The sequence below is a fragment of the Ochotona princeps genome, chromosome 4 (assembly GCF_030435755.1).
Source record: "Ochotona princeps isolate mOchPri1 chromosome 4, mOchPri1.hap1, whole genome shotgun sequence".
Taxonomy (NCBI): domain Eukaryota; kingdom Metazoa; phylum Chordata; class Mammalia; order Lagomorpha; family Ochotonidae; genus Ochotona; species Ochotona princeps.
The window spans coordinates 7,157,685-7,171,461 of record NC_080835.1 but is presented as its reverse complement, the minus strand read 5'-3'; the positions used below and the strand labels follow the sequence as shown (position 1 = coordinate 7,171,461).

Here is a 13,777-nt window from a genome sequence, read left to right as displayed (position 1 = left end):
ATCTGAAAATCATAAACGACAAATGTTGGAAAAGGTAGAACAGAAAACGCCCTACTACACCATTAGTGGTAAAGTGAACCAGTGCAACCTTTATGGAACACGATTTGGAAATTCCTCAGAGATTTGAAAATAGATCGACCGTATGAACCAGCCATCCCATTCCTGGGTTTTACCCAAAGGAAATGAAATCAGCATTAGAAAGAGATTTTTTAAAAAGATTTATTTATTTTCATTGGAAAGTCAGATAGACAGAGAGGAAGATCTGTCTGCTGCTTCACTCCCCAAGTGGCCTAACGACCAGAACTAAGCTGAACCAAAACCAGAGCCAGGAGCTTCTTCCGGGTCTCCCATGAAGGTGCAAGGTGTTAAGGCTTTGGGCAGTCCTCTATTACTTTCCCAGGCCACAAGCAGGGAGCTGGGTCAGGAAGTGGGGCCACCGGGACACAAACCAGCATCCATACAGGATCCCAGTGCATACAAGGCAAGGACTTTAGCTGCTAAGCTAACGTGCTGGCCCCAAGAGAAATTTTTACACTCATGTTAATTGCAGCCTGATTCACAATAGCCAATCTATGAAATGAACCCAGATGCCTTTCCATCTCTTCATGCGCATAATGTACTGATTTATTACCACCCTGGTCACATAGCAAACAGTGTTATTTGGCTGTATTTTCTGAAGTCAGAAAGAAAAATGAGTATGAGGCACAATATAAAGTACACAGAATGGGCTTACAAGGATTTCTAAAACACTTCAATGTCTGCATCATGAGCTCAGCAAAGACAAAAGAAAGAGAGATGACACTTACCTGTCTGAAAGATGGCCAAATATCAGGCTTCCCAGCAGCGACCCACTCATAAAGAGGGTTTGGACCACTGATTTTTGGGATTGATAATCACACACCAGGTCCCACTGGGAAAGAAAGCAGAGTTTTAGCAGCGTTTAAGCCCTTTTGTTGAATCTGACCACAAGCCCTTACATATGACACACATGGCCTCCTGCAATGGGGCTGCTCCCTCTCCAGCTTCACTTGCCATCACTCTCCTTTGGTTGTCCACCCTCTAGAATGACTGAACCTACTCAGCCTTTCACATGCGACTGTGTTATTCATCCTGTGCTATTCAGATAATCTGCTGCTATGTGTCTGATTTGGTCTTTTTTTTCCTCATGACATCAACTCTTTTACATTAGTGTTAATGCGTTTGAAATATACTGTAATTTAAATCATATAGAATTTAATTTAAAAATCATTTACTACAAATTTTAACTAATTGGGAAAAATCCATGTTTTTTCCTTCATCATGTCACTCACACGTCACTCCAAATACATATTCAATTACGACAAAATTTCTTGGTTCTCTTTCCTCTACATCCAGGCAGGCAGCTGGGACCTTTAGTCTCTTTGGTAATATCCATTTCTGCAGGGGTGAGGTGACATCTTGTTGTCTTGATTTTTATTCATTTCTGTGATGGCTGATAATCTGATCATTTTCACATATATCTGTCGGGCATTTGTGTGGGTCACTTGTTGAATTAGCTGAAGCAGTTCCACAGCACTGATTCCTGGGTCCTATGCCCAAGGTTTCTGATTTACTTGCTTTGTGCATTAGTTTTGTAATAAGTACTGAGTAGTATTGATCTATCATAACATTTGCCTTGTAGTAACTCAATTATTTTTAAAAAGGATTTATTTTAATTTGAAAGGCAGTGTTACATAGAGATAGAGATCTTTCATAAGCTGGTTCAACCCTTAATTCCTTTTAACAACACAGATAACCATCACTAATGATGGTAATGAAGTAGGTTTATGTATAGTGTGCTCAACTCAGTAAATTCAATACTAATGCATTTGATTGTACTGCAGTACAGATATATAATTGCTAGCAGACTATAGTATCCTTCTTGGGACACAATGGGTAGAATAATTTCCAATGCATTGCTAGTGTTAGTTCCAACACATGCAGTTCTCACTTCTCTAAAAAGATCCTTTTTAATTTTTTAATTTTTATTTGAAAAGCAGAGTTCACACACACACACACACACACACACACACACACACACACAGAGATCTTCAGCTCACAAATTAATTCCAAATAGCTACTAGAGATAGAACTGAGCTGATCTGTTCTGTAGCAGGAACCAGGAGCCAGGAGCTTCTTCTGAGACCCTGGCATGGGTACAGGGACAAAAGTATTTGAGTCATTCTCTGCAGATTTTGAGGCAGTAATAAGGGAGCTGGATCAGCAATGAGCAGCTAGGACAAGAATTGGTGCCTATATGGGATGCCATCAAGACAGGTTGAACTTAATCTACTACACCATGATACTTGCCCCTAGAGATTTGAATTGAGGATTTTTACCTCTGTCACAATGGTGGAGAGGAAGGAGCTTCGGTCATACACCCAGCCATCCACACAGGGCTCTGTGTCTGACTCACTTATATTGGAGAGGGTCCCATTCAGGTGAAGGAGCTGCCACTGGGGATGGATGAAGCGACGACACTTCTCTGGCTTCAGGTTTGAGTCCAGGGGGATGGAGACTCTCAGGAGATCATCCTGGCTGAGGATCCCAGTGTCATTGTGGGAGACAGTGCGATTGTCAAGCAGGGGGACCCAACAGCGATGCTCAGGGGTGGCTCCAGTGAAGTTCTCTAGCAGAAGATGAGGGTATGCTATCATGTTGGCAACAAAAAAGAAAGCAATCTGAAGGATCTGGAATCTTCCCAGAGTTCCAGCTTGATCCAGGAGCTCATCAAAGGCCATTGAGGCTGAAGGGCTTGTCTCCAAGAGGAAGCACAGTTGTTATATGGAGAGAAGTTCAGAGGAGACAATGTTTCCTTTCCCCAAGTTCACTAACACTGTGTAGACCTTGACTCCACTTTCTCCGCAGGGACCATGTTATCTCTGCAGATCGGAGACTAGAGTTTCCCAAGAGCTTTGAGTTTAGCAGCAGCAGGCTTTCAAAAAGCCACAGATGCAGTAATTTGGCAAAGAGACTTGAAGTTGTTGATTACTGAACCTGTTTAGAATGCCACTGTTTTGAGTGATCCTGACTGTTGAGCTTCCTGAGAGGTGAGTGCGTTTCAGGTGAATGTAGTCTTCTTATCACCAAAATACCTGCTTAGGGGTCTGTCATTACTCAGAAAAGGGATGCTGCAGACCACAAGGTAAGTTCCTTAGGATGTTTGTTTCCAATGGATAGAGCAGGGCTTTTCTCCATTCGATCTGAATGTTGACTAGAAGTTATGAATAATACAAAGCAAGGTGAAATGTTAAAGACTGACTTTTACATGTTCATAGCAGTTCTGCTTCAGTTAATTTATACCAGTGACAGTGATTTATAAACATTTTAGCAAGGAGAAATATGGACATGGGGCAAAGAAGACAAAAAACCTAATTCCTGTGATAGTTGATTTTAACAGATTTGTTGGCCAGTTTATTTACACGTGTACTGCCTTTCTGCTGTTTTTTGTAAGCATAAAGTCACTGCATTCGCTGATATATACTAATATGCTTTATATAAGTGTATATATAAATCATGACTGGAGATTACAAAATCTCACCAGTTAATGAGACAGGTATATAAATATTTTCACTTCTGTAATAAGCTAAAGCCATAAGGAAGACACACTGTAAGCTTTTGAAGCACTAGACATGAAATGTTGAATCCATTGGTTATGGTGACATCCCTACAGAAATGAACTTTTACTTATTCTTGATGAGATATTATTGGGACAGTGAAGCAGTAGATGGTATGGAAGAACAAAGTTTTTGAAGGAGATAATAACAAGAACATAATTACAGTAAAAAAAAAACTCTGGAAAATTGCATTGCGTTGCTATAAATATGAGCTTACACGTGACTCTTTCATATGCATATTTCCTTTCTTTTGGATACTTACTAGAGTAGAATGTTGCTTCAGATGGCATATCTATTTTCAGATATCTGAGGACTTTCATACCAACTTCCCTATTGGCTGCACTAGCCTACACTCCCACCAAGAGTGTAGGTTACCTTTTACTCCACGGCTACACCAGCAGGTATTGTTCGTGAATTTCTGAATGTAGGCAAATACAGGTGGAATAGTCAATTTTGATTTTTATTTGTATCTTTTTGATAGCTAGGGAGCCTGAGATTTTTTTCACATATCTCTCTTAGCCATTTGAATTTGTTCTTTTGAAAAACGCTTGCTTGCTTGCTTCATCCAGTTCTTAACAGGGTTGCTCGTTTTGTTGTCATTGAGTTTCTGAAGCTCTTTGGAAATCCTGGATATTTATTCTGTATCAATTATGTAGTATGCAAAAATTTTCTCCCATTATGTTGGTTGCTTCTTTAATTGATTTTTTTTTTTTGGCTCTACAGAAGCTTGATATAGTCCCATTTGTTCATTTTGGCTTTGACTCTCTGTGCTTCTGGTGACTTTTCTCAGAAGTCTTTCCTATTCCTGTATCTTGCAGAGTGCTTCCTGTGGTTTCTTCTCAAAATTCGATGGTTTCTGGGCTCAGATTTAGGCCTTTGATCCATTTAGAACTGATTTTTGTATGAGACAAGAGTTGGGGTGTCTTGCATCTTACTTCTGCTAGCTGATATACTTTGCTCAATTCTATGAGCCATTAAAAGGAGCAAAATTACATAAATGTTGTCTTAAATCAGAGAGAACTTGTATACATGTAAGTATGTATATACATATTTTTATCTGAAGAATCTATATAATGGAGGGAAGTATACCATGAGGTGGAGATACATTGTAGTAGGCATCTCTTCCTCTGAATTAAAGATGGACTCTCAATGAAACTGTTAAATATATCTTCACGCTAAAATATTTACTTCATACTATTCTTATACCTTCAAAGTCAGGATACACTTACACAGAAGAATGATGGACTTATGACTGTTAATGAGGGACTAAACTATTGTTACAATATAGGGAAAAACTTGGAGGTGGGACGTAGGGAGTAGGGGAAGGTTGAAGGGAAAATCCCTAAGCCTAAATCTGTTAAGGAACATGAAAAATCCAGGCATGAGACACTCAGTCCTGAGACCCACCTACTGCAGGAAGTTTAAACCCCCAGGCCCAAGGTCACGACCCCAATCCCATCTACTGTTCAATGAGAGCGGCAGGTGGGTCCCAGGTCCGTACCTGCACAGCCCAGCCCTGGAGACTTCCCCCTCGGTGTACTTATCCCAAAGAAAGCAGCCCCCAGAGCCCAGGCAGGCCCGGAGACAGCTCACCACATGCACATGGTGGCTGGCGTCTGGGATTCGGGCATGAGATGCCCTGTCTTGAGACCCACCCGCAGCTGAGAGGCTACAGGAAGTTTTAACCCCCAGGCCCAAGGTCCAGGGTAGATGTAGGATGGACTAGGCTAGGTCTCAACCCCAACTAAGCCATGTGTGAGCCGTATGTGGGTATGGACCAGTCGCGGCTGGGCTGAAACATCCAACAGCAAGAACCAGCTTGGGTAAAAGGCCAGTCGGGAAAAGCCACTGTGCCTGCAAGGACAGGAGGTGAACTGAGTAGTGCTGGCTCATGGACCCCTGGTAGGCATGAAATCTGGCATTGGGAGGGGTTCCGATGGAGGAACCTGGGCAACTCCTCTGATAGGACACAGTCCCTGCAAGAAGTATGATAGGAAACAGCCAGAATATGCTGTAGAAAGTTCCCGCTGGCATACATTTGGCAAGGGTCAGGGGCAGACCAGGCTGAATCAGTTCGCGTCATCCACTGGCAAGTCCGAGCACCAGAACAGAGTGTAGGTCAGGCCAGGTTCGGTTGAGACAAAAACCAGTACACAATACAGAATACCAAGGTGAGGTTGCCTGTGCCAGATGTGACCACAGCACCCACCCAGCACATGTGAGAACCAGGAAGAGAGGGGGTGGAACCAGCAGGGGGAATAAGGGTGGGTTCCCTTGCTGGACAGCCACTCCCACTGGAGAGCGTGGGCTGGGATGGGGAGAGACCAGACTAAGCAGGGCTGTAGCACCTGTGGGCCTCATGTGGCCCACATCAGGGAAAAACCAGGCTGGGCTGATTATTGCTACTGGTGCAAACAAGATTAGAGTGGGCGAGGGTTGTTAGGGCTTAGCTGCAGCCTCAGCTGGCGGAAGCTGGCACTGGGAGCTAATTCTGTCAAGTCAAACCCCAGAACCACCTGGAGAGTGCATAATCTGGGAGTGAGAGAGACCTGGGAGGGAAATAGTGGGCTCCTCCCTCTTGAGTTACCACTACCACAGGAGGGCATGAAAAGCAGGACAGGGGCTGGGATGGCTAGACAGAGAGGCACTCAACAACATCCGTGAGGGCTGGATAGTTGAGCTAGTTAGATAGAACAAAGCTTCAATACCCATTGACATGTATGAGAGCAGAATGGGATGTGGACAGACTGGACTAGTCTGCCACACATACTGGCAAACCAGGGTGGGAGTGGGCCTGGTGGGGGTTATTGTGGGTTGCTCCGACTGGGCTGCAGCTCCCACTGGGTTATGTGAGCACCGAGTATGTGCTGGGCAGAACCGGGCTGGACTGCGACACCCATTGGTTACAGTGGAAGTTGGGGCTGAAAACAGAACCAACCCAACAATTACAACCACCAGCTGATCAGGGTAATGGATTGTGCCAGGCTCTGTACTTGCTAGTACATACAAGAATCTGGACTGGGAACACCTCACACAAAGTTTCTTTGGGGATCTCCCCAATCAAGCTTCCAGACTCAGAACCCTAACCAGAGGACAGAACAAGTCAATCAACTACCTCAGCTATATGTTGACAGTGAAATACTGGGCAAATTGTGGCTCTATGATGGACTATGTCAATCAGTGGATTCTTCAACGACCTCATCATGCTTAGAGTGGCGAGACAGGCAGCGATTCATAACTGGTGAACTATCAAAAATACTTGATCAAGTGTCTCAGAGCATGGCCCACATCCGGGACCTGGGGTGGGTGGTAGACTGGGTGGGGCTTCTCCCTCATTATCCCCCTTTACCTCAGATACATGAAGGAAACAATATGGAAATAATAGTCTTACCCACTTTCCTATAGCCCTTGAACCATTTTACCCTAATTAACTAGGTAAAGATTGTCAAAAATATAATAAAAGAATAAATAAATTTATTCATTGAAAAAGGAACATGAAAAATAATGATTCTTTTTAAAAAAAATGTGAAAATCCACCTTTTGCAACAAAATGGTCCAAACTGGAGACCTTTATACTCAGTGAAATAAGCCCACCTGAAAGAACAATTATTTCATGTTCTCTCTGATATAAGGCAACATTCAAGCAAAATACAAATTAGACATATCGGCAAATATGTATATACATATATTCTAGTAGTTGAATTGTATAACGAAGCTTTGCATACCAGGAAGTGAAGATGTATTCAGTGTGTATCTCCACTCCTGAATAAAAGGAGTGCTCCCAACAAAACTGTCAAATAAACTTTTACAATGTGTTCCTTGATTTTCTACCATTGCCTATACCTACAATGCAATGATACACTTTAATAGCAGGCTGTTGGACTTATGACTGGTACTGAGGAATTATAGTATTGTAATAATATGGAAAAGTAGTTGAGGGGAGAATGGAGAGGAAGGAAGGGGAGTTGGAGAGGGGAATATCTATACCCACAAAACAGTTTGATCAAGAATGATAATAAGAGGCTATAGGAAATTGCCCCTGGTCTCTGCTTGCTACCTGGTGGGCATGGCCCACAGATTTCCTGTCCATGACCTGAGGCACAGTTTCCAGCCCTGAAAGTAGAATGTGACCTCTCACATGACTGTAGGGTCAAAGGGGAATTAGAAGCAGCTTCCAACCAATTACAGTGTTTTTGGTGGGTGGGGAGACTGTTGGAAGATGCCCTCCAGCCCTTCCCATCCTTGGCCTTTATAAACTTGTAGCTTGTGCACAATAAATCAGACATCCCTCATCGTTTCTCTCTGGTGTTTCTCCATGTCCTCATTTCTCTGCTATCTTGGGACCTGCTGACAGAAATAAATGCTGAGAACTGATGCCTGAAGAGGGACCTTAAGTCTTCATGTAAGTACAGGTGAGGCTCCTCCTTTGCTGGTGAGAAACAAAACCCACCCTGTTGTTGGGTCCCACTTGGGACTTCTCTTTCAGGGAGTCCAATCCTGGGATACCTAGCAGGTGGTCCCACCAAGCGCAGGACCTAGGAGGTTGCTGCCTGACTCAGGTACTGCCTCAGCAGCAGCAGCAGCATGCTGGAGGCCCACTTCCTGGCTTGTAGGGCTTGTAGATACCCCCTGACTAGTCACGATCATTCCTGTGGAACCTCTGGAACCTTCTCCTCACCTTTCTGCCTTTCATTTAGTCTCTGTGAAACAGAAAATTCATTCCTTCTGTTGGAGCTCTTGGGAGTAGCATGTTTGCTTATAAATACATTGCTTGTTTCACTGTGGCCATGGTTTGAATGAAATTGACCTTGGAGATAAATATCTCAGAGAGCGGTAAGGTGGAATCCCATTTTGAATTTGAATGGGAGGGAAGGGAGAACACACCTGTTGGAGGTTCAGTCAAGCGTTCTGAGAGCTATTCTTTGGCTGCAGTTTTTATTAATTTGGTTGCTGGGGCTGGGGCAGCTGCGGGACAATGTTCTGTTCCAACAGGAGACTGGGTCCACTTCCAACTCCTGTGTCATCTCATATGGAGCCATCCCCCACTCACACTGTACCCCACCCTACCCCCAACCTTACCTTCTTGGGCTGTATCTCACCTAAGCAAGTTTTCTCAAAAGTGCCTCCACTCTCTGGGGTTCTCTGCTTCAGCCTGTAGCAAAGCCAGACACTTCCCTGACCTTATGGTGGGGGTGGGGGGGATCTGAGCCTTCTTTTGAGGCATTTCCAGTTAAAACAGTTAATTCTAGATAGCACCGCCACTGGTGATATCCCCAAGGCCCCTCAAACTAAATCTAATTCATGTTGTGTTATGAAAAAAAGGGAAAGATACAAGAATACCTACTTGCTAAAATTATTCTTGAGTCTTGCAAAGGTCTTTTCTTGTGCTATGAATTGCTGGGTTATTGTAATCACAGCTAGTTTTAGATTTTTTTTTTGCCAGCTGCTGTATGAGTCATAGAAGTCTTGTAAGAAGTATTTTGTTATTGTGCTTTATGTTCTTGCATAAATGTCTTTCTGAGACTCTTGGGGTTCACAAGAATTGGTAAAGTGTAATTGGTTTAGATAATCCAGCACTTGCCTATTTCTTGACTAAATGCAAAATGGCTTTAGCCTTTTCAAAGTTCAAGTAAGTTTAACTGGTTATGGATTAAAATTCTATATATTCTCCCAAAATATTTTCTTTAACAAATCTTTTATTATTATTATTATTATTATTATTATCCTTTTATGATACAGTTCCATCGCAGCTGGGATTTCCCTTATTCCCTCCCCAATTGATCCCTTTCGCCACCGAGTTCTTCATATCATTACTAACATATAGTTCTTTATACACAGTCATATGTCCATTATTATGGGCATGGACAATGGCAGAGAGTCCAGAATCCTATTGTCATATAGTAAACAGTTTCACTGGGAGTCCATCTTTAGTCTGGAGGTAGAGATGCATACTGCTTTGTATCCTCACATCTGGATATGATAGTCTCCATTTCACAGTTACTATACATCTCCTTAAATGAAAACCCACAACACAAAATCAACAATAGGAAGAAACATAGAGATTTACAATGCCATGAAGTTAACTAACATGTTACTAGATATGACAGCAACAAAATAAAATCAACAACAGGAAGAAAAAAGAAATTAACAACACCATGAAGTTAAATAACATGCTACTGAATGACAAATATGTCACTGAAGAAATGAAGGAGAAAATTCAGAACATTCTTGAACAAAATGATGCTACCATATGATCTATGAGTCATTGAAGAATTTAATCAGAAGAAAGTGTTTTGAAGAGATGAAACTAACAACAGCAACAAATCAAAATCCATGAGATATAGTTTCTGCTGATTTTTGTTGGTGAAATGTGTCTCCTGTAGGAAACAAATAGATGGATTTTGATTTTCACCAGTCTACTAATCTATGATGTTTGATTGAGCTTAAGCCATTTACATACAGGATTAATATGAAGGTGTGGTAATTTGGTTCTGTCATTTTAGCAATGGGTTGTTCATTGATTTAGTCTTCTGTTGTTATTTTACTGGGATGTTCTTCCTATTTGCCTTTGGTTTTTGTGGGTACTATTCCTCTTCTCTGCCAAGAGAACATCTTTAAATATCCTTTGAGGGCAGGTTTGGAAGAAGAAAATTCTTTTAACTTTTCCTTACTGTGGAAGAATTTGATTTCATTTTCAAAGACAAAAAAAAAAAAAACCAAACTTTGCTGGATATGTTATCCTAGGCTGACAATTTTTTTCTTTTAGAATCCTAAGTATGTCACTCCATTCTCTTCTTGTCTGAAGAGTTTCAAGGGAGATGTCCCATGTGAGTTTAATTGGCTTTTTTTTGTGTGTGAATTGATTTTTTCACATGCACATTTAAGGATCTTTTCCTTATGTTCAATTGAAGAGAGCTTGATGATCATGTGTCTTGCTGAAGATCGCCTTTGATCAAGCCTGTTGGGAGTTCTGTGCCCCTCCTGGATCTTGTTTCCCAATTCTTTCTCCAGATTAGGGAAATTTTCCCTTATTATTTAATTGAATACACATTTAATTCCAATTTCTGCACCTTCCTGGACTCCCATAACTTTTATATTAGGCCTCTTAATACTGTCTTTCAATGTTTGAGTACTTTTTTTGGCCTGATCCAGTTCTGCTTCCAGCTTTTTTTTTGTTTCCCCCTAGTGACAGGAAATACCTTTCAATTCTGAGATTCTTTCTTCTGCTTCATTCATTCAATTTTGGAGACTCTCCATTGTACTTTCAATTTGCTCCACTGTATTCTTCATTTCTAATAGATCAGCTTTCATTTGATTAATTTCCAGTGTAACACATTCCTTAAATTCCTTGAATGCCTGCTTTATGTGCTTCTCTTTGTTGACAAGAAGCTTTTGAACAGTGTTTTGAATTCTGTATCCCCCATCTTCTTGATGTATTCCTCAGTTAACTCTGAGATGGGCATAGGGTTTTGCTCCTTTGCAGGGGAGTTTTTGGTAATATTCATTGTGCCTCTATCTCTTCTTTTGCTCTTGGTCATTGTACTTCTAGTTATCAGATTCTTCTCATTGGGGTAGATTTCTAAGCTGTGTCACCTACAGGTCTGCAGTTCAGTTTTACTTACGGCAGTTGGTACACGGCTCTTTGTTTGCAATCAATTGTGCCACTCCCTCCATTAAGTTCCAGGTCTGGGTTCTTATGTTAGATTTCCACCATGGTCTCTGTAGCCCCAGCTCCTGGCTCACCAGTCTTCACCTCCTGTGATAGCCTGCTGAGGCTGCACTGTTGTCTCTATGATCTTTGTCCCACTTCCAGTTGGAGCACTTCCCAGGATTAGGGAGACAGCAGATGTCCTATTTAGTTAAGTTGTTATGGTGGTAATCTTGCAGGGACCTGTTGGCCGTTAGGTCTGAGGGCCACATGTACCTATTTTGACCCATACAATGCCATAATCTGTATTATTTTCCTGTGGGACCAGTGCAATGCACTGAACTCAGTGAGTTCTCACGAGCTCAGCACATGGGCAGCTCACTGTTGTCCCTGCAGTCCTAAAATTTTTGCCACACTGTACAAAATGGTACCTGGCATTCCACTACTAGAGTTCTAGTAGGTCTGAGGGCTACGCTGACACATCTTCGGTGGAAGCTGTAGGATACCACGTTGTTGCTGTTTGCCAAGTCAGAAATTAGTTCACTTCCAGCTCAGCGTATGCTTAGTCTTTTCCATTTCCTTTTCCTCCTTACATGGCCCTTGATTTGGCTGTGCGGGGCAGACTGGTCTGTGAAATCCACCCTGTCTCCACACTGCTCATCTGGCATCTGACGCTCTGCCTCTGCTCCTGGTCAAATCAAACAGACCAGCAGGATGGACAGTTCTTTGGGATCACCTCCCAAACTCCCAGTGAAAATCCCTTCCCACCTTGTTGCTGGTGGAATTCCAGCTTCTGCTGCAATGCAAATAACTGTTAGCTAAATGCCGCTGGGGTATCAATTGCTACAACACCACACCGTTGTTTTTGCTGCTTTCCTATATCTGTCAGTCTCCAGGTACCCCTCTGCTGCTGTTCTGTCCTCTCCTATTTTCTGGAATGTTCCCTCTTTGCTTCATAATGGCTAATGTTTCTCTATCCGTTTCAACGTGTCCTTATCTTATTGCGCCATCTTGATTGTCCTCCAAAATATTTTCTTAATCCAAAAATGTTAATGCTAAATAATATATGACTCCATGGAAACTCTAAAATTAAACATTTATGTAACTCTCCTACATGATGGACTTGTAGCTGATTTTTAATGCTAATCCTTTCATTGTTCCTGTGTCTCTTAACTGACTAGTTACAACCCTGCACAGCTCAGAGACACTTCATGTGTTTGTTTGCCTTTATTGAGTTAATTGTTTATAAATCTTAATCTAAAGTGCCAAGGTCTAACATTTACTGTGACAGAGGCTTCAACCTAAGCCCTAAAGACATACTAGCTTGTAAGAAATTATAACTGCATTTTGTTTTGTTGTCTAGAGTTCAACAAAGAGAAGCCTCCAAATTGCAATCAATACTTCATACACCTGATGACTTATACCTTGTTTAAGGGATGTCTAGATCGACCTCCCTAGAGAATGACTCCCTAGAGAATGCCTTGCTGCTATCCTTGGCTGTTATAGGCCTCTTTTCAGCATGAAACAGCCAGAGCAGTCAATACCCCTTGTCTCTAATAGCAGCTAGGGTTCATTCTCCTAGGGAGTGGAATAGGGATATGAGGAGTCAGAAAACAGGCAGTTAGCATCTCTGGTTCCTGGTGAAGTTACTCTTCACAGTGTGGTCTGTTTGGATTCATATGTGATTTGAAGTGACTATTCGTACATATTTACTGATGTTAGTGATGTTTTCATTTTGCAGCTCACCACTTGTGATGTTTAATTACCCCAAGTTGTGGACAATGGCCTTGTGGATTTGCAGCCAACACAAAGGGAGCTGGAGCAGATGGATTCCCATGGAGTTTCCAAGAAGGGGATAAGTGGCCAAAAGCCATAAAATAAAGCACTCACCCCAACATCTGAGAGGGGAGGTGAATCTGAGTGCAACTCCACTGGCTGCTAATAGCCTCTGATGGCATACGTATGCCATTGGGGAGCAAGTCATTACGGGGAAAGCCACAGGGAAGTGAATTAACCAAGGGAGGGACCCAGGAGAAAGTAGAGTCCCTTCCACACCAGAGGGTCTACACCCTAAACGTCCTGAGGGATCTCAGGAATATCTGGGGGCTGGTGCTGGAAGCTATGGGGGCAAAGACTGGATTAGCATCAGCTACAGGGATCTAGGAAAGTGAGCCAGAACTAAAGGCCAAACACCTCCAAGTAGGTCAGCATTAAGAACCTGTTGCACGTGTTCCAGTATGCAGAGCACGAGCAAGGTAGGAGGGAGAAGTAAATGTTGCCTAGATTAAAAAACAAACACACAAAAAGACCCACCACCACCACCACCACCACCACCAACAACAACAACAACAAAACAGGGCAAGTGAGCAGCAACGTGCGGTGTATTTACCATGGGAGCTGCTTGGACACGTGTGTAAGTCCGGGTACTTTGAACAGTCCAGGACAAGTAGGAGGGATTCAACAGTGAGTGGGTGGCTATATTTGACAAGAGATT

At 42.4% G+C, this 13,777-nt stretch overlaps 1 protein-coding gene across 1 annotated transcript in view; it reads right to left on the bottom strand.

Moving 5' to 3' along the window:
• Window positions 1-2,759, bottom strand: part of LOC101518180 (steroid transmembrane transporter SLC22A24-like) — a 44,123-nt gene extending 41,364 nt beyond the window's left edge. Inside the window, exons 1-2 of the mRNA XM_004596883.2 lie at window positions 2,358-2,759; window positions 807-910 (exon numbers count right to left, since the gene is read on the bottom strand). Of these exons, the coding sequence (XP_004596940.2) occupies window positions 807-910; window positions 2,358-2,759 (506 nt within the window). The remainder of the gene's footprint in view (window positions 1-806; window positions 911-2,357) is intronic.
• Window positions 2,760-13,777: the final 11,018 nt, after the last annotated feature.